This window comes from Copadichromis virginalis, linkage group LG14 (genome assembly GCF_057382275.1).
Source record: "Copadichromis virginalis isolate Kocher_CV1m ecotype Utaka linkage group LG14, C_Virginalis_male_GT1.1, whole genome shotgun sequence".
Lineage (NCBI taxonomy): Eukaryota > Metazoa > Chordata > Actinopteri > Cichliformes > Cichlidae > Copadichromis > Copadichromis virginalis.
This window is the reverse complement of record NC_140631.1, coordinates 18,968,959-18,990,932: the sequence shown is the minus strand read 5'-3', so window position 1 is coordinate 18,990,932 and position 21,974 is coordinate 18,968,959. Positions and strand designations below refer to the sequence as shown.

Sequence of the window (21,974 nt, the reverse complement as noted above, 5' to 3'; positions counted from 1 at the left end):
GTTAAAATATCCTTCTAAATTGATCTGATCAGTTTCCAAGCCCACTTGTTATTACAAGCAGGCACTGTGTTTGGCCGCCTGGACCTTTCTCCACCAAAGCGCTAATGGATCAGGTCACTCCAGCACTATTTATATCTCTCCGAAAACTATGTTCCTCCTTCCCTCCTGCTGCTATCCCCTTAAACCATGGAGATGTTCAGCATAGAGGGAGGGAGATGGGGAGGTGGTGGCAGAAGTGGTGGTGGTGTTGGGGGAAGGGTAGTTTTAGGGGAGATTCTCATAATAGCGCTTTGCTGTCCTCTTTCTTCTGTTGTGCGTTACGACTGAACGCTCAAAATAGAACATCTCTAGAGAGCATCGAATCAGGCTTACGATAGGTTTATGTGAACAGGGACACGCATACAGTTTAGCTCTTTTTTATGTGATGGTGGGAAAACAGCTTTTCCAAGTTCATTCGTCCACATTCACTTCATATTAGTTTTTTAAATTAGGAAAAAACATGCTCGGTTCAGTCTAGATCCCTTCACACACGTTGCCCGTAGTTGAACATGTGAGCTTTTCTCACCCACAAATCAAAGCTTGAGTATAATCCCATTTAATTCAGCAAACACGCCAACCTTGTATTTTTCATAGTCCAAGGAGCCCCTGTTTATCTTCATATTGTGCTATGTTTCAGAACATGTCGATAGCACGAATAAAACACAGGAGCACGCGTTCGATTGCATAACAGCAGGAAGTAACCAGTTACATTGAAGACAAATACTCTAAAGAAGCTGACAGGAGTTTTTCTTTTTTCTTGGTGTGTTTGTTTATCTCTGTTATTTGCATATGTTTGTGTGGAGAGTGCAGTGTGTGTGTATGCGTGCCTGTGGGGGCTTGAGCCACAGTGGATAAAAATGCATGCCAGAGTGAGAGAGAGCAAGCGAACGTACAAGTGGAGCAGGATCAGGAAGGGGAGAGAAAGAGAGCGGAGAAGGAGACCGAAGAAACCGAGAGAGGGGGTTTTGAGCTGTGCGGTAGCAAGTCGTCGTTCCTGAAGAAGAGGGAGGTGCATCGCTCCATCTTCTCATCTGGGATTTAAACTGCTTTAAATTGGCTTTAGTCTGACAGAGGATTCCCCGGCTCGTGGAGTGCTGCTCTCTTCTCCAACGCAACACGGGACTTTGTTGTGAAGCAAGAGAGACGCACAGGAAGGAGGGAGAGGGACACTTGCTCCTACTTCCTTTGTACCCAGCCTGCTTGACAGATGGCTCTGGCAGACTGATCTCTGACTCTCACCCAGGAATGAGTCCTCACATCACTCACTGAGGCAACGTATGTCAGCTCTTTTTTTCTTTCTTTCTTTTCTTTTTTTTTTGCTAAAGCTGCATGCTCGTACTTGTGTTCAGCTGCACTGTTTGCTTTGAATGTGTTTGAATGAATGTGCAAAATGAAAATGTGCATGCAAGTGTGCCTGAAATGTTAGTTCATGGGCAGTGCCAAAGGGAATGTGAGGACAGGAAGTACTGTGGCTCAATCACCACCACATCAGCACCTTATCAGAGTGAAGTTATTTCACAAGGTTCAAATAGTGGAGCTTTTAATTAGTTTTTTTTCCTTTCTCTCTAGCTGACTTGTATATATTAGATTAAGATTAAGCTGAGGTCCAGAGCGAGTTTGTTGACGGCAGACGGGCTGTGACCTGGTGCCAGCACCTTTTCTCCTGACTCTGCAACCACCTGGACTTTTTCAACCATTCAACCAGCTACCCTTTATAGATTAAACTGATGCTGCTGTTCTTCTGTGCAGACTTATAAATCATGATGGCACACACTGCAACAGAAGCAGGTGTTGTGTTTCAGATTATAGACACTATTATTTGCAAGGTTTAGCACTAACTGTGATACGAACCTGAGAGAGTTCCGTTATCTGTGTGCTTTTGCTTGTAGGGACAACAAAACACACCTGATAAATGTGTCGTAGAGTACAACAAAAGCTATACAAACACAGTGTATTAATTTATTCACTGCAAAAAAAGATATTCAGCCATGCAATAAATGTTCATATGCATTCTGTGCCACTCACCAAAGAGCAGTTTCTATAGTACATTTGAAGATTGTACGTTTTGATCTTATTCACATTTTTCTCCTGTAATTAGAAATCCCTGCGACTCAGGATTAACACCAAACTCACTTACTTAGTTGCTGGCCAGTTGCCAGCCTTTCTTATAAACCAATACTCTCTACACAATGTGCTAGCTTCTCTCAAGCAGCTAACACCGTTGGGAATGTATTGTTTAATTTCCTTAGAAAAATAGATGACAGTCTTGTAATATCTATTGAAAATCTGCGATTTTTCAATGTGGGGAAGTTTGCATCAGAAACAATGGCTGAATACGCGAGCTTGGTCTGTGTAATAACTCACTCACGTTCACTTTCACCTGTCCTTGCTGTCACAAATGCACAAACACAACCAGACAGACTGTACATGCACGCAAACACTGTCTCCTGTCTTGTACCTGATGTCATCACAGTGTTAGTGTTCAGAGCAGATGCTGATAAATTGCTGATAGTAATTAATAGCAGGATAAACTTGCACACCGCATAAGTATTTGCTGGAATGTGAAGACAGTCAACAAAAATATATGAAGAGGTAGAAATGAGAAAGAAACTCACATTTTATGTATTTGTAATCACAGCTGATTCGACAAAAATTAAACTGAGGACCAAATCTTGACCGTAAAAAAAAATAAAAAAAATTAAAGTATCAACTTAATCAATTTTCATCCATTTTTAGTGAGCAGAATTTTACCACCAATATAGACCGTTCACAAGTACTGCACCCGGTGCTAGCCTTTATCATAGTTGTGTTCACTGATATACACAGATAAGAATAGCCCCAGCAAACTCAAACAGCACCAAGACCCTCTGCATGCTTACCCACTTGAAATACTATACTTTCAGCTAATTAAATATTTAGCAGACATGGCAAATCAGATGTTAGATTCCAGTTAATTACCTCACCTGTAGGACTGTACAAAGCTGTAACTTGGAACTTCTGTGATTTTGCTTATCCTCCCCTCTCATCTCTATTAGTTGCCACAGTATATTATCGCTCTGTCACCCAAACAGTTGACCATCAGATTTCTGTGCTTGGTCTCAACATTATGTGCTTTCCTCTTTGTATAGGAGGCACCTCCAGGTTCATAGTTCAAACTGTGGCATTTTGTCAATGTCAGCTTAATGTGTTTATTTTTAGCATTCACTGACTGTCTCAGAATGAAGATTGATGTTGGATTGCTTCCCATTGGATTCCCAGAGTCACTCTCGTGCTCTCTAGTGCCCATATTGAAACTCACACTATTAGCTCTAGATTAAAAACACATCGGCTTCCCGTCTGTCCGACAAACATCACAAAGCAGGGGAACTGTAGTCACTGCAATGAAAACCAGTTACTTTATGAAAGCACGGTATGTGGTCAGATGAAAAGCAGAGGTTCATGGTTACGCTTTGAATTTGACCTTTTGCTCTGGATTGAGTGTTTTTTGTCTTGCAGACTATGTCCTGCTGAGCCCATAATGCTATAATAATACATGTGCCAATGCAGGTGTTATATTTTAATTATATTTAGTCATTAACAATAAACACTAGAAGGTGTATTTGTTTTCTAAAACACTGGAAATGTGTGTCCAGGGCTGACAAGGTATTATTACCTGGGCTTCTTTTTCCACCGGCAGAAGAAAAACCTGCAGACGCTACTCAAACGGACCAAACCTGGGTTTGAACCCAAGACCCCTCTTGCTTTGAGACAGCAGTGCTAACTATAAGCAACTGCAGTTATTACTGTAACTACTGTATTGCACTTTATTTTGTCATAGTACAGCAGCACTATGAGCTGTAGTCAGGTCTTGTTCTGAGTCTGAGTGGTTTTTATGTGTTCCGTGGAAGAAATAACCACATCTTTATCCTGGTTTCTGCTTGTTATCTCTTTTAGTCCTTACTCCCTGCCACCGTTCTGTGAGCAGCAGCATTTCATTGTTTTGACTCCCAGTGCCATCTGGACAGCATCCACGTTCTTAATTTTGCATGATGCTTTCCAGCATGATTGTTTATAAGTCTAAATTGAATTCTGTGGTTTGACACTTTGTGGTTACATATTACATACGTACTGGTGTTTAACTTTAAAGTCTTTAAAGGCACCTGGCACATAATGCCAGGTGTCAAAATGATCAAATCCAGCATTCTTTGTTGGTCTCATTTCAAACTGTAACGTCTGAACTCTTGGTTTGCATTCTTCAACTAATCACCTGCTCTGACAGAGCGCTTGCATAGTTGGCATGTTTTACTGGTATTAGCAGGTGTTATTGTAAGCCTGACGGACTTAACATCTTGGGAGACACGCTGAGTATATATCGTCCGGTGTTTAATTAGTACCTACTCCTTCAACATATTGAATTACTTATTGACTTCCTTTAATGAAGATTTATTTCACACATGCTACTTCTGTTTCACAATTCATCGAGACATGTTTTTTCCTAGTTACTTTCACATAGTGAATCAATTCTGATTTGCAGAAATCGTTCAGTTCACATTTTTGATTCATTACAAGTGTAGCATCAGTTATATGTATATGTGGTTCCTGTTTGTTGACAGAATGTCACCTGCTTTTTTCTGTGCAGGTGACATTAGTTTTTTTTCTTGTGGCAACATAATAGAGTGAAATGAGTTCAGTGGAAATCAAACTATAGATTTTGTTCCTTTGAGCTAGATCAGAGCAACGACAGAACTTTCCTTTTTCCTAGTGAGAGAGGACAGATCAGATCAGTTGATACTGAAGAATCTTTACTGCAATATTAAGCTGTACTTATGCATCATATTTAAGCATTAATATGTGAAATGAATGCTAAATGATTGTCTTGTTCCTGTTTTCATTTTCCCACAATTACAGTTCACTTTTGGTTATGAGCGTCCCGGATATTATTACGCTCCATATTAGTTCAGTTCTCACTGTCTAATCTCATTGTTTTTTATCCAACAAAGCTGAAATGATAAAACTGAATAAGTGTTTAGCTAATGCAAGGAAGCAACTTGCTTTACCTCAGGGAAATTAGCAGCCAACTTGCAAGCAAAACTAACTGCTTGTATGTCACACCAGAGGGAAGATGAGACAAAAACAAAAACCAGGGGGTGGGCACAGCACATGCAATAATTAGCAACTGTCATCATGACGCTTACATGAGGAAAACATTTTTATTTTTGTATGCTGCAAGCAGCAGTTATTTCCTGTCCTGTCCTGGAGACCATTTAACTACAGAAATGTGCAGGTTTCTTTAAACATTTAGATTGCACATCAGCGTCACAATCACCTTTCACAAATGACTGTCTGTGTTTTCTGTGCATTGAACTATTTGCTGTAATACTAAATGACATCCTTTCCTGCTTATTAGATAATCTGTAGACATTTATTGCACACACAATAGAGCGGTCTAAACCATAGCATGTCAGCTATAATGGAGTGGATATTTATCGTGCTAAAAGCTGCCCAGGCAGATTTAGCTTTACAGCCCCAAAAGCAGAATTAGCATAATTAATGGCAGGCCTGTTGTTACACAAAATCTGTGGGATGTGCCAAATTTCAACACTCGATAATGAGAATGGTGATGTGAAAAGAGGAGGAAGGAGATTAGGTCTAGAGACTCAGGAGAAAGAGATAATTAATCCTAATGATTTTATTCGTTCCCTGATTTGACCTCCAGTACCACCATGAGGGCAATATTCATGCGTCTGCATAAAATAACTACTGAAGGGATGAGTGTAAATTTTGTAGAAGCATTTAAGGGTTTGCCCTTGAAAGAGCTGAAAAAAATATAATTGCAGTTACTGAAACTGGCAACAAAATGAATCAATTAGCGACCTCAGCATTTTTAAAGATAAATGTAAAAAAACTGACAAAGGGGAAACTGGTTGGAAACATCATAAAACATTAGCTTTTAAGTGTGTTCTCCCCTTGAGCGCCTAACCCCTGCTATCCTCTGTTTTCCAGTTAGACCAGCCTCCAACACTGTTGGATGACACCCTCTTTTAGAAGCTTTAACAGTGTTTAATATTTAGTTTGCGTTGGGGGATGATTAAAATTGCTAGTGGCTTTGGTCAATCAGATTTGGAATATATTAAGCCATTAAAAAAAGTTGCTCACTAATCATCATAAATATTGTGAGCATTGTGCACTCAGTGCCTTGTGTAGGCCCTGCACTGCAGTTTTCCTCTTTTCTGTGCTTCATCTGTATCCAGTCCCTCAAGATTGCCACTGACAGCAACCTTTCCTGTTACAGCTTGTCTTAAAAATTGTCTCCTGTTTTCTGCTTCTTTTTGTTTGATGTCAGTCTGTCGCTGTGTTCCTTGTCTTGGGTGATATTTAATGACCCTTAGTCCTTGTGTCTGTGGTTGTATCCTGCTCATTTGGCTATTTCGCTGAACTGTGTCCTCCGAGGAAGCTTTGTAAGAATAACTGTTTATTACTTTTCACTATACCTGTTTTTTATTGCTTTCCGTCTTCTAAACCATTTTTCATTTGATTACAGAGAAACGTGTTTTTCGTGACCAATAAAACAAAGCAAGGAGAGGGCAACTGTTATCAAGAAATTCTCCTCAATTAACATAATAGACTTTACATCAGTGTTGCATTATTCCACAGCCAGGCTTTAGTAAGTATTTAAAGATGCAAGTGAGAGGATCTGTGTGTAGGATCTTTGACAGCAGAAAAGAAAACACACAGAGAATATTCAGTATGCAGCTCAAACATGTCAGACGGGACTTATAGGAGCTTATATGTAGAGCCCACCAGGTATCTACAAGATTACAAGCAGGCCTCATACACACAGCTGTCCATTTTAACGAGATGGTCCTCAGTAATGACAGTGTTGGCTCCAACACTGTGACACAGCTCAAACTATCCAACTGTGGTCCACTTGGCTGCTGAGCAAATGTAATGAGTGTGTCTAAAACTCCTACAGCATGCTTCACATATCCATGAGCAATACAATAAAACCTAAGCTCTTATTCATTTTACGCTATTTTTAAGAATGTAATATCTGTCACAAAGTCTCTGTCTTATTGATCTTTATTGCATTTTTACTTTCATATGACTCCATTAATAAACCCTTAAATGAAAAGGACATGTAACGAGAGTCTGGAACTTACCAGGGATTGCATATCTGTGTACTTACATTTCTCAGTTTTTGACTATTTCATGTATTTCAATGCAAGTTCAGTGAAATGTGAGCATTTGGATATCAAATGAAGGTGGCCTTTCAGTGACTGTTTTTGTATTTGCAACAATATTTGTATAACACACAGTAAAACCATAAAAATAGAGCATAAAATAGAGTTCAACACTGTTAGAGCAAAAACAAACAAACAATAAAATAATAAAACTAGTGCTTGAAACCTAAAGAAAAGAACTGTGTGAATAAAATAATAACCAGTAAAATTAAAAACAGATGTAAGGAGGAATATAAAAGAAGATGAGCAATCACTTTACTGTACAAAGAAAGAAAGAAAGAAAGAAAGAAAGAAAGAAAGAAAGAAAGAAAGAAAGAAAGAAAGAAAGAAAGAAAGAAAGAAAGAAAGAAAGAAAGAAAGAAAGAAAGAGTCTTCCTGTGAAAGAAAGTTACGAGGAGTGATTTGAGTTTGCTAAACTAAGTTAGCACTAAAGAGTCCCACAGCTGCAGGGAATGGGGGGGACTAAGGGTGCAATTAGAAAGGTAATTGAGGAATGTAGGCAGCAGCCCAGTTCACAAGTAAAGTAAATCTGTGATGTAGGTAAGTGGAAAGCCATTCAAAGTGTTTATAAAAAGTTTAGAATCAGTTCTATAGCAAACAGATATTTGGTGTAATGTAGCAAGAAAGGAAGTGATGTGGTCGTCTCTCATCTGAGACTAAATGTAGGTGTTGGAGTTTTGGAGGATACCTGAGTAGAGAGAAAAAATAATCATAAATGATACTTTTTCTTAAGCTGAAAAAAAAGCACGCCATGGCAACTCATGTGTCAAAATAAAGCTTGGAGTCAAAGATTAGACCTCAGATTTAGATATTTTGAGCCATAGGAGGCTTTGTGATTTATTAATTCATTTCGTATGAGCTATGAAATGGGAGAATTTGTTTCTGTCAGTAACAGTCACCAGAACATATAGTTGATAGCTGGGAAATACAACAGAGGGTAAGGATTTCCAGAAACAGCACTGAAAACAACAGAACCAGTATTTCACGTAGTTTATCAGAGATTTTATATGTTGTATCAAAACAGTAACAAATTCTATAACCTTTTACCATGTATTGCACTTCATATCACTACATGCTTTTATATGTCATGTTTTTCATGCTTTAGCACTGTTATACTACTATAGTAGCTTAAAGCTGTGACACTGGGGTTCTTGCAGAGACAGATTTCTGTAAAACTGATGCAGAATGGCAGCTGTCAAATGCATCCAAAGCAAAGGGAGACACTATTCCATATTACATATAAATATTATTTCAAAAGAAAAAGATAATCACAGTAAAATTATGAAATGTCTTTCACTGTAGGCAGGAATTTTGGTTTGCTATGGTCCGTATTAGCCTGGCAGTCAGACAGATTCTGACAGCTCATGCTTCATTTGTTCTAGCATAATGAGCCTCGTCCCTCCTCTCATTGAGGCAGACTTCTAGCCGCCCTTGCAAGTGACAGGTCAGTCACAACTGTTTCTCCACTTATCTCTGGAGTCCACCGAGATGACTGACATTACTGCACGTTGTAGTCCGTGTTCTTTCCCATCGCTCAGTGCTGTGTCACACACTGATTACAGAGGCACGGTGTTGTGCACGCGTTGGTAATGCCACTTGAAAATCAAAACTGAACTCCACCCTAATTCATACTTGTGCATTTGTCTGGAGATGGTAGGCTACTTCCATATGGCCTTTGGATAGGTTTAGATACGTACTGTGTGCTCATATGCGTAACCATATGAGATCAAAGGGACGCAATCACTTCATTTTCATTCTGTCTCATGGGGCACTTATTTTGCTGACAGATGTGTGTGAACAAATTAAGTCAGTTCAGCAGGCTTTTATTTGGCGTGCCCATGTAGTAGAAGGCTTTGTGTAGAAACCTCACTAGGGAGGTTTTCTTTTTCTTTAGATTTAAAGAATGCCTCTTTATAATTTTTGACTGTGACTTCTTTAAAAACTGATACTCCATCATATTAGTCACAGAGACTGAAAGTGATCCAACATAGCTATCCATTTAACAATATTTTTTCATGTATTATTTTAAGTATGACAGGTCAGAAAGATGAAAGACAAACTTAACGTGGAGTAAGCTTGAAATTTTTGTATATCAGTGAGAGAGAGGGCTTTTTGATGCAATACAAAGGAAACTTTGAATGTGTGCTGTGTTGTGGATTAAGCTGCAAGACTGGTTTCTGTGGGCATTTTAATACTTGTCACTGATAAGCTTTGCACTTTTTGAATCTATTAAAACCCCTATTATTCTACACAGGCTAGAGCCTTGGCTCTCCATTGAGCAGCAAACAATAAGCTTCACAGTTGCCTTTTCCGCCTATGTGGGATGAGTGATTTGTATTAAAAACACAGATTTTTGTGCCACTTTCAAAGACCAAAAAATAGAGCTCCGCATTTAAACTGTGGGTCTGTGTTTAATGATGTCGCTTGATTTTAACCGTTTTTAGGGGATAGTTAGCATGAATTGGCAGCTGTTGCTGCGGTTTTTATTAAACTTCTCTTTTCTCTTAAGATCACTCTTCTCTTTTTAATGTGCACTATAGATCATAGACTGCCAGCACAGTACTGATTTTCCAAGCTATTGGAATCCTATTGTGAAAAGATTGCAGCTGGTCTCAATGGATATTTGGAAGGTAATCATTTCTGAGTAGTGAAATCTGCATAACAAATTGCATGGATTCCCAAGTTTCTGGAATAAGAAACCATGCCATCTGTTGTCTTATGGTAAAAGATGCTTTTAAACTTCATCCCATTGTTTTCTATCTATATAGTCATAGAAACAGAAAGAGAATACAATGAACTGATTCACTGTGTGTTGTCTTACAATTCAATATCATGTGTAGGTAATTTTAGTGGCCACAGAAGGGTTGCATTGGGCATATTGATTCAAAGAAACCTGACTGCTGTCGAAAAGTAAAACATTTTTCCATTAACTGCTAATGAGCAGCATCTCTGTGGTCCTCAGAGGAGCTAAATATATTCAATGTATTTTCTTCTTCTGCAGCTGGAAGGGTGTGTGTTTTTTTCAGGACTAATTACCTACTTGTAGCTGTTTCCAGATGGCTATTCTCGCCTGGCAGTTGCTCCTTAATCACATGTCACAGCTTTTTCTCTGCACTTAAAAATCAAGGTAGACGGCACGCGCTTGCTCATAAATAATAGCCTCTGGATAGATGTCAGACCCCAGTGTGATTAAATATAGCAATTCAACTTCTGTTTTCTCGAGTTTAGTTTAGGAAGTGTGTGCCAACAAAGACAAAAAGTTTCACCGTCTAATGTCAAAATGTATTTAAAAATTAGCTTTTTATATAAGTTTTGTAATTTATACCAGCTTCTTCTCTTGTAGTTTCTAACATAATTTGTAAGCTTGCTCACTTAAAAGGAAAATAAGAATCTTTTCTTAATTTTATGCTAATTTCCTCTTCATCAAGAGACAAAATATCAACCAAAAATCCAGAAAACACATTCCTCTTTTATATTATTATTATCAAAGGTCTCATTTGAAGCAAGTTTCATCTGGACCTGCATAGCGAGAGATTTACGTTTACGAAGGACATTATGGAAAAAATGTCAGATGTAGAAAATGATGAGCGTTTATATTAGAAAATGTCAAGCTGGGCAACATCACTTTGAGACCTTTTTGATGAAGTTCTCACAAAGTAATCAAACATTCTTGGTACTTTCATGTTGCTGAGTTTATTGCCTTGTAAAACCTATGCATCACTCCCTTTCTGTATATTATTAACAGTATATGCACAGCAACCTTATATCCTCAGTTTGCATCTACATATCCAAAGCTAAATTACCAACAACTCTCCAAGCCTTAAGACACCGACAGACTGTGATATTTTCAAAGTCTTATAAGTTTATTGCATTTCACACTGTGCACCTTGTATCTAAAAAAACTTAGTTGCAACATCACATTTGATAGTTAATATATATGCCTAATATGATTTGATTGGCTAGTGCATGCTCAAGAACATTTGAATAAACAGGGTGAGTAACAACAGCTTGAATAGTTAAATGTTTTTTTAACTCGACGGAAATGAAGCAAAGAAAACAACCCACATTTCAGTTCAGCAGCACATAATATTAGCCCTCTAAGTGGAGCATAAGTCAGAGTGTTGAAGACTGAAAGGTGAGTTCTTAATCCGTCTAGCTCCGAGAAATAAGACTTTATAATTCAATTTTATATCAAGTACAAAAAAAAATAGGTGTAATTTCAGGCTTTGTTTTCTTGGCCTTTATATTTCTGAAGATTTTTCTTTATTTTAAATATTGTGTTGTTTCTTTGGCATTTTTTTAATAAGCCAACACCACAATGGATTTTAAATCAAACAGTAGAGAATCTGCACTTCAGGTGATTTAAATGCAGACACATAGTGTTAATTTAAGGGGGTTTACAAGCATTTTTGTTCAGGAACTGCAGCGATTTAAAAAAGCCTGCAGAGTTATGAAAAAGGTCTGTGGACAGATGAAACCATGATTAACTTGTATAAAATAACAGGAAAAGAAAACAGCTCGCGATCTGAAGCATGTCGCATTATCTGTCAGACATGGTGGAGGCAACGTCATTGCATGGGCCTGTAAGCTGATAGAAGCAAAAAGACGATGTCACCGCCTTTGATTTTATCATTTTGAGTTTTAGTGTTTTAGTTAATATTTACTGGTTTAGCTTCTGTTTAGAGTTTTCTTTTCTTTTGTAGGGCGTGTTATGTTTTGTAGACTTGGAGGTTCATTAGTATTAAATGTTTGTGTTGTGTTTTCAGATTTTCCTTGCCTCCTCAGCGCCTTGCAATCTTTGTCATGTGTTTCCCCATGTAGTTACTTCCCCCAGTCTCATTTCACTTACCTCAAGTTTTTCTTCCCCTGTCTCATCATCTTGACTGGTTTCTGCTGTGTCTAGTTCCCCAGGTGTTTCCACTCCCTCTAATTACCTCATGTATACAGGCAGTGCAGAATTATTAGGCAAATGAGTATTTTGTCCACATCATCCTCTTCATGCATGTTGTCTTACTCCAAGCTGTATAGGCTCCAAAGCCTACTACCAATTAAGCATATTAGGTGATGTGCATCTCTGTAATGAGAAGGGGTGTGGTCTAATGACATCAACACCGTATATCAGGTGTGCATAATTATTAGGCAAAATGGGTCAAAAGAAGGACTTGACAGGCTCAGAAAAGTCAAAAATAGTGAGATATCTTGCAGAGGGATGCAGCAGTCTCAAAATTGCAAAGCTTCTGAAGCGTGATCATCGAACAATCAAGCGTTTCATTCAAAATAGTCAACAGGGTCGCAAGAAGCGTGTGGAAAAACCAAGGTGCAAAATAACTGCCCATGAACTGAGAAAAGTCAAGCGTGCAGCTGCCAAGATGCCACTTGCCACCAGTTTGGCCATATTTCAGAGCTGCAACATCACTGGAGTGCCCAAAAGCACAAGGTGTGCAATACTCAGAGACATGGCCAAGGTAAGAAAGGCTGAAAGACGACCACCACTGAACAAGACACACAAGCTGAAACGTCAAGACTGGGCCAAGAAATATCTCAAGACTGGTTTTTCTAAGGTTTTATGGACTGATGAAATGAGAGTGAGTCTTGATGGGCCAGATGGATGGGCCCGTGGCTGGATTGGTAAAGGGCAGAGAGCTCCAGTCCGACTCAGACGCCAGCAAGGTGGAGGTGGAGTACTGGTTTGGGCTGGTATCATCAAAAATGAGCTTGTGGGGCCTTTTCGGGTTGAGGATGGAGTCGAGCTCAACTCCCAGTCCCACTGCCAGTTTCTGGAAGACACCTTCTTCAAGCAGTGGTACAGGAAGAAGTCTGCATCCTTCAAGAAAAACATGATTTTCATGCAGGACAATGCTCCATCACACGCGTCCAAGTACTCCACAGCGTGGCTGGCAAGAAAGGGTATAAAAGAAGAAAAACTAATGACATGGCCACCTTGTTCACCTGATCTGAACCCCATTGAGAACCTGTGGTCCATCATCAAATGGGAGATTTACAAGGAGGGAAAACAGTACACCTCTCTGAACAGTGTCTGGGAGGCTGTGGTTGCTGCTGCACGCAATGTTGATGGTGAACAGATCAAAACACTGACAGAATCCATGGATGGCAGGCTTTTGAGTGTCCTTGCAAAGAAAGGTGGCTATATTGGTCGCTGATATGTTTTTGTTTTGTTTTTGAATGTCAGAAATGTATATTTGTGAATGTGGAGATGTTATATTGGTTTCACTGGTAAAAATAAATAATTGAAATGGGTATATATTTGTTTTTTGTTAAGTTGCCTAATAATTATGCACAGTAATAGTCACCTGCACACACAGACATCCCCCTAAAATAGCTAAAACTAAAAACTACTTCCAAAAACATTCAGCTTTGATATTAATGGGTTTTTTGGGTTCATTGAGAACATGGTTGTTGTTCAATAATAAAATTATTCCTCAAAAATACAACTTGCCTAATAATTCTGCACTCCCTGTATATTTAGCCTCGATCTCTGTTCAGACCTTGGCAGAGTGTCTGTTTGTCATTACTGTGTTCATTCGCTCATGTGCTTCATGCTTCTGGTTAAGAGTATGGATGTTGCAACTTTTGTACATGAGCTTTTAAACTAGTTAAAGGTTAGTTTTCATTTACCTTCGAGTCCTGCATTTACAGTATCTCACAAAAGGGACTACATAAATATTTTGTTATATCTTTTCATGGGACAACACTGAAGATATGACACTTTGATACAATGTAATGTAGTCAGTGTACAGCTTGTATAACAGAGTAAATTTGCCGTCACCTCAAAATAACTCAATTGAGTTCAGTAACTCAATATGGTTGAAGTCTGGAGACATGCTTGGGCAGTCAAGTACTTTTACACTCAGTTTATTTAGCAAGGCACTGGTCTTTTTGGGGGTGTGTTTGGGGTTGTTATCATGTTGGAATACTGTCCTATGACCCTGTTTCTGAAGGGTTGGGACCATGCTCTGCTTGAGTATGTCACAGTACATGTTGGCATTCATGGTTACCTCCTTTAACTGTAGCTCTCAGGTACCAGCAGCAGTCATGCAGCCCAAAACAATGACATCCCACCACCATGCTTGACTGTAGGCAAGACACACTTGTACTCCTCACTTGGATGCCGCCACAAACCCCAAATAGGTTTGTCTTGGTCTCATCAGACCACAGGTAATCCAGGGCCTTAGTCTGCTTGTCTACAGCAAACTGTTTGTGGGCTTTCTTGTGCATTATCTTCAGAGAAGTTCTTCTGGGACGATAGCCATTTGATGTAGTGTGTGGCCTGTGGTCTGAGCACTGACAGGCTGACCCTCCACGCCTCCAACCTCTGCAGCAATGCTGGCAGCACTCAAAATAATGAAAAAGGCTCATGGTTTATGTTCCATCTCCTAGTAAATTACACAAAACTGTGATAACACAAGAACAAGCTTAGACCCTCCCTCAGGCTACTGGCCTGTATGAAAAACATCTTTCAGGTTATGGTTATTTTTTAGAACAATTCCCTTTGCTTTTTTGACATATTTGAGATTTTGTTATTCCAAAAATGCTTTCTCTATAATGGAAATCACATCACATCAAGGCAATGCATTAACCTTTTGATGGATATCCATTCAAAAAGTCCCATTTTCTGAAATGTAGTCATCTACAATGCACAAGGTGATTCTTCAGTCTCTGAACCTTGGCTGAAAGGTTTGCGGGATCCAGCTCCAGGAACACTTCTTGAAGTACCTCGAAGCAATATTTGAGATTGTTGGTTTATTTCAGATCCACAGCATAGACTAGTCCCAACAGATAGCAACAGGCTCTGCTGAGATCCCGAGATTACCGAGAACAGTTATGCCCTCAATAACGATCCCTACATCACAAGGTTTGAGTGACCCATCTTGGTTCTCCAGCACGTAAATCTTCATCACCTCCTCAGCCAAAGCCTCAACACAGACATCATCAGCATCCTCCTATAGACATAAGGAACTAGAGTAAGCTTACTTTTATTCCACATATTTTAAGACATGGACACAAAAAGGCTGTTTTCACATAAAATCTGAAGCTACGAATTTGAAGACTGAGATCCTAAATTTTAAGCAATTTGAAGTAAATGCTGTTCTCTGATATACTTCATAGCTTTAGTTTTTTCGCTGGATAAGTTCTTTTGGAATAAGTGGGGGACGTCCAGCAGCGATACACAACATGATACAAAAAGTTACTTAATGTTTCCTTAATAGCTGGTGAAGGGTTTCAGTCATCCAATTCATGGTGATCCTAGTAGTTTGAGTGAAGGAAACTAGACTTCTTTAGTTCCTTGAAGATGTTTCGCTTCTCATCTGAGGAGCTTTTTTTGCATATCTACTGGACTGAGGAGTCCAGTTTCCTCCTCTCAAACCTACTACAAAATGTTAATGCTGCAGTGATGACATTTTCATATCTGTCATGTTCTTAAATATATCCGCAACATTGATGGGCAAGTCTAAAGCAACATAGAGATTGGTAGTGCAATAACACCATCTATTTGTCCGTTATTCAATGTGTCAGACCGACTGATCTTTGGATTATTAAATCCAAATATATATATATATATATATTAGGGGTGCAACGATACACAAAATTCACGGTTCGGTTCGGTTCGATACTTTGGTGTCACGGTTCGATATTTTTTCGATACAAAAAAATGTTCATGCCTTTTTAATTTGTCATTTATTAAAATTATAAATATATATTTTAACTCAAAAGTACAGTTTTTAAATTTAACCCTAACCCTTGTGCGTGTTTTTTATTTTGACAGCGAATGCGCACCTGCGGACCACTTATGTGCAGCCCTGGTTATTTAGCTCATCATATTGCAGCCACAGAAATTCTTTTGTCCATGAAACCATAAAGCTGCACTTTCTTTTTGCCTTATAGTCTGATTTGTCATAACTTCTCCGTTTTGTGGTAAGCTTTTCTTTGGCTGTCACTTCTTCACCCTGACCTGTCTTATTTGGCTCAGCAGAACTAAAATATATATCTGTCTGTGAAGGTTCTCAGTCATCCAGGTCATCGTAGTCAAATATAAATCCTGCTGCTTTTACACACGCACTCACATAAGCTCAGCGATTCTCTGCGCGATCAACCTCTCACATGTTTAAGCTGCGGGAGATTTCACTTGTCATGTTTGCATAGTAAGCTAACGATTAATAAGACGATGTCAGAGGAATTGGTGCGCAAATTATCATCACTCACAGATCAGTGCTGTCGCTCTCTATACACAGTTCCGCGATTGCAAAGTGAAAGCAAAAAAACAAGCGCAAATTCAAACGCGACTTCAATATGTCACATATTGACAGTGGCTCACCGATGCCAATGACATAATTACCCAGCTACATTTCCGAAAGAATGCAAAAGCATTGACATATATTTTTCCTTCCTACAATAGCCCGACGGGCAGGGAAGAGATAGATTTTGGTACCCCGACTGAAAAAATCGCTAGCTCCGGACGTCGGGCTAGCGATATTGCAAGCCCTGTATCTGATTGAGGAATCACTCATCTTTGGAAAAGAGAGTTTATTACAGAGAAATGTCTCTTTCCAAAATAAAAGCTATACTATCCGCTTCTTCTGGGCTATATTCTCAGCAACATATTAAACAGCTGTCTAAATGACTCGGCTAAAGTTAGTAGCATGCTTGCTTGTTTTTTTTCTGCTTCCACTTGTCTTTGCACTAGGATGATGTCGGCGTAAATGTGCAGTCATATTCGTTGTGTTCCCACTAGTGCTTTCAGGTTAATCTCGTTGAAATGACCTTAACGCCACAACACGGCAAATCTCCGTTAACGAGCTACCGCCGATCGCCCCGTGCATGGGGCTAGACGGCCAACACGTTAACGAGCTAACTGCGCTAACACACTAGTTCCCACCCATGTAATTGAACATTGCATGGCACATCCAACATACTGTTTTACTTTAGTCCATGACTCACTTACCTTCAGGGTCATACGTCACATGAAAACCAAAATAATTCCAAACGCCAGATCTGAATGAGGGTGGGGGAGGTCCATGTTGTAAGGAGAGCTTAACTTCTGTCTCGCTAGCTTGCCCTGCGCTCTTCCTTCTGACGATGCTGTCTGTGTTGAGCGCTCAGTGGATCTGCGTTCGACTACTCCGCCTAGGCTGCACTGTCGACCCTAGGCGGAGTAGTCAAATGCAGATTCACTGAGCGCTCAACACAGACAGCATCGTCAGAAGGAAAGTTGATAAGATAAATTACAAATTTTGTATTGTTCGATACATATGCGTACCGAACCGAAAGCACTGTATCGAACGGTTCAATATCGATACGAATATCGTTGCACCCCTAATAAATAAATATATATATATATATATATATATATATATATATATATACACACACATATACACACACATATATATATATATATATATATATATATATATATGTATATATATATATGTGTGTGTGTATATGTGTGTGTATATATATATATATATATATATATATATATATATATATATATATACACACACATATACACACACATATATATATATATACATATATATATATATATATATATATATGTGTGTATATATATGTATATATATGTATATATATGTATGTGTATATATATGTATGTATATATATATATATATATATATATATATATACATACATATATATCAGACAGTCAATCTGTCTGATAACAGAAATAGCTCTAACTTCTGCCTACCAGCTGACTTTATAGTCAAAGTCAAAGTCAACTTTATTTGTCGATTCTGCCACATGTACAGGACATACAGAGAATAGAAATTGCGTTACTCTCAATCCCTAGATAAATAGCAAATGAACATTTAAATATATTTAAATATAAAAGTGATTAAAAATGCAAGTAAAATAATTAAAAAGTAAAAATTTAAATAAATACAATTTTACATATAACAAGAAAGCTATACAATATACAATATAATGGGTAAGTGACATTTAGTGTAAACCAGGCAGAGTAGTGCAAATAGGCAAATAGTGCAGATGGAGATTTAGTAATGTACGGTAAGAGAAAGTGTAACAACAAAGTCTTATGAGGTAATGGCAGTCCAATGCTCCACAAAGTGACTGGTAACTGGTGCAGGCCAGTGAGTGAGTCAGAGAGTGTGTGTGTTTGTGTGTGTGTGACAGAGTTCAGTGAGACCGTGGAGGAGAGAGGGGAGAGGGGGCAGAATCGGGAGGGAGTTAAGCTTCCTGACAGCCTGATGGATGAAGCTGTCCTTCAGCCTGCTGGTCCTGGCCTGGAGACTCCGCAGTCTCCTCCCCGACGGCAGCAGCTTGAAGAAGCTTTGCATTGGGTGCGTGGGATCAGCCGCTATGCAAAGGGCTTTTTTAGTGAGACGGGTGCTGTAAATGTCCTAGAGGGAGGGGAGAGAGACACCAATGATCCTCTCTGCAGCTCTCACTATGAACGGTTTTATTCAGTGAGTTGTTCTTTGATTCTTTCCCATCTAAAATGCATTAGGTTCAAAGATTTCTCAGAATGAGTGTCTTCAGCATTATTGTTAAAGGCAAAGGTAAACACTGCTACATTTACAACTAATTTTTAAATAGAGTCTACATATAAATTCTGCATTTTGCTCTAAAACCACAAAATGCACAACTACACAGCCAAAGGGACATATTGAGCATTCACATGTGAGATCTGCGCTCCTATCGATGAATATTTTTAGAGTGTTGTAGAAGCAACAGCTCAGCCGAACATTCTGTCACTAAAAATCCAAAAAAAAAAAAAATCAAAAAGGTTTTAGCATATTCAGTCGATGAAAAGAACTGGAGCCAATCTGCCAAAAGCTCTTCCAAAGCGACTGAAGAGCTGAAATTTGAAAAAGCCAATCGAGTGTCAGCACCACAGAACAATAAGCAGCGTCGCTCTCTGAGGTGCTTCATTGTGTTGTCGTACTTTACTGATTTCTACTGATTTAAAGTCCAGTATGCTAAAGTCTACTGTTATAGAGGCACAGTGAAACCAGCATGAAGACACACTGGCTCTGTCAGGAAAACCAAACCAAAAAAAAAACTTAGTAATCTAATTTATTCTGTTACCCAGAGAGTCACAGCTTGTTCATATATAACCGTGGCATGCCATAACATCCAAATGACGTTTTGCTGTAATCTTGTGGATTTATGGTCTGCAATGTGCTGTGTAAGGAAATGAAAAAACAGAAAGAGATGAGGATCTGGTTTTTTTTAGGCAATACTTATCTCTTTTCTTTGGCAATGTTGTGACACCACAACAGGATGTTTGAAATTAGAGTTTGCCCGGTCGGATGAGTTTGATTAGTTGAAGCAATTTGTGTGCGTTAGAAACTCACATATTCACTCGTGCTCCATAAAGACTTAGTGACGAGATGCAAATTATGGAAACACTGCATTTAGACTTTTTGTCAGAAAGTTCATGGCAAGCTGTTTGGGTTGCATTTTAGATGAATTGTTGTTAAATAAAAATATTGTGGTGTAATATATCATGTGTTGTTGGAGCAGACTGTTTTTGTGTGTGTGCATCCTGATGTGTAAAACCTAAAAATTGAAAGATGATTCTTTTGCACTTGTTTTCTTCTTTATCCTGGCGTTGTTCCCGCTGGTGCAGGGTCCGCTCTTCGGCAAAGGTTTCTCCATTTGGTTCTGTCCAAGGCGTCCTCAGGTGATGCGTTGATAGTCTTAATGTCCTTCTTTATTTTGTCCATCCACCGTTTCTTCGGTCTGCCTCGAGGCCAGCATCCTTCTGGGTCAATCATCATTGCCATTTTTGCTACAGAGTTCTCATCGCTTCGAATCACGTGTCCATACCATCTCAGGCGGGACTGGAGCATCTTTTCCTTAATTGGGGCTACACCTAGTCGTTTCCGTATGTCTTTGTTTGTAACACGGTCCCGTCTTGTAATTTCCAGGCTCCATCGGAGCATGCGCATCTCCATGGTGTTTAGGGCCTGTTCATGTGTGGTCAATGCAGGCCAACATGCAGAACCATACAGGGCTACTGGGCGGACCACCGCTTTGTAGATTTTTCCCTTGAGTCGATCTGGCATTCTTCTGTCGCAAAGGACACCAGTGACCTGTCGCCATTTTAACCAGGCTGCATTTATTCGTGCTCGGACATCGGAGGTTATATTTCTATCGTAGCTGATGACTGAGCCCAAGTAGCGGAACTCTTCTGTCTTCTTCAACTCTTCGTGGTCAATTATGATGGTGCCATCAGTTTGGGGGCCTCCTTCCAGGTATTCGGTCTTTTTCGTATTAAGCCGCATGCCATATTCATCGAGCCGGGTCTTCCAGAGTTGCGTCGTCGTTTGGGTCTCTTCTCTGTCTTTGCTGGCAAGGAAAATATCATCGGCAAAGAGGAGAGACCATGGATGAGGTAACTGGAGGTTGGCCGTGATGGTATCCATACATAGAATGAAGAGGAGGGGTGACAGAGCTGACCCTTGGTGGACCCCAGCACAGGTCCACAAATTTTCAGTTATCTGTCTTTATTTGCAAATGAATGTCCATAGATATGAATGACATGGATTATTGATAAACCTTAAACCACAGACTGACATTAAAGAGGTATGCAAGGTTTGGCAGATTTTCACGTTCATCTTTAGAAGCTCTGGGTGTAATTCACACACACTCTGAAGTGGCAGCAAGCATATGATTTCCTGACTGCAAAATCATACCAGTCATAATTACTTTCTGGAATTTGATTATCATTCATTTGTGCGTATGTGTAGTTTTGTAGTTTTGCGTGCGTATGTACTTGTACTCAAGAGGGAAAGCAAAACCTCCTCTGACATGAAGAAGTAAACAGTGCATTAAGGATGTCGTCAGCAAAAACATCCTGCTAAAGTTATTTATTGAAATACAGATAATTTAAAACTATTTGTCAAGGAAATCAAATTAGTGAGCAAACTTTAATAATCTGATGTTAACGTTATTAATTATAGCAGTGATCAGTCATTCATCTTCCCATTGTTGCCATGGAAACTAAGCCAAATTGTCTCTACCCCACACTTGTTCTGTATGTTCATTACCTCATATCTTGTACAAACAAATGCAGGGGAGTCTTTTCATGAATCAGCTGTTTTTTGTTTTCTTTTTTTTTTTGAGGGGGCGGGAGGAAAAAATAACATTCTTCTGAATCTGCCAAATAGTGAGTGAAAGATATCATTCTAGAGCATACTGTATACTGCATGAAAAAAGGGGAGCCCAGAAAACTCAAAAATAGCTGATGATGATGGTTCAGTTCCTGGCTGCTGTTCCAGTCTTCATGTCAAAGTATCTTCAAGCAAGATACTGAACATCAAGTTGCTCCCCAGTGCATCCATCAGAGTTTGAATGTGTTTGTGAATGCTTGATGGAGAGCATGTATGGAAATAATGTGCTTGTATCAATGTGTGTGACAGGTGAATGAGACAAGTTGTACAAAGCACTCTGAGAGCTCAAGTAGAGTAGAAAAGCACTTATAATTAACCACTGTATAATGAAAGCTCTATCACTTTACCTGGGCAAAACTAGGTTATTCATGTTGCTATAGTTGCGTTTAAGGAATGCTATTTAAACATAGGTGTGTTATATTATACTGTTGAATGAAATTTTGAGTATATTTCAACTCCTACTAAATTTCCTATTTTGAAATTTGATTAAAATATATGTAATTGTCACTTAAAGTGTCACTTAAAAGCCTAAAGTTTTAAA

At 39.0% G+C, this 21,974-nt stretch overlaps 2 protein-coding genes across 5 annotated transcripts in view; one reads left to right on the top strand and one right to left on the bottom strand.

The window, feature by feature from the left end:
* Nucleotides 1-963: 963 nt before the first annotated feature.
* Nucleotides 964-21,974, top strand: part of gramd1bb (GRAM domain containing 1Bb) — a 112,563-nt gene continuing 91,552 nt past the window's right edge. For 3 of the 4 annotated variants that reach the window (XM_085429750.1, XM_085429748.1, XM_085429749.1), the window contains exon 1: nt 965-1,314. The gene's annotated coding sequence lies outside the window, so the exon portion shown is untranslated. Of the gene's footprint in view, nt 1,315-21,974 lie in introns of all 4 variants that reach the window. The other variant, XM_085429747.1, reaches the window with a different exon arrangement.
* LOC146693823 (uncharacterized) lies at nt 19,859-20,728 on the bottom strand. The gene has a single exon (XM_085478677.1). The coding sequence runs from the start codon at nt 20,684-20,686 to the stop codon at nt 19,859-19,861; it is 828 nt and encodes a 275-aa protein (XP_085334803.1). The 5' UTR covers nt 20,687-20,728.

Excerpts from the sequence above, each read along its gene's own strand:
- LOC146693823 (XM_085478677.1), bottom strand. The coding sequence starts at position 20,686 with ATGGATACCATCACGGCCAACCTCCAGTTACCTCATCCATGGTCTCTC.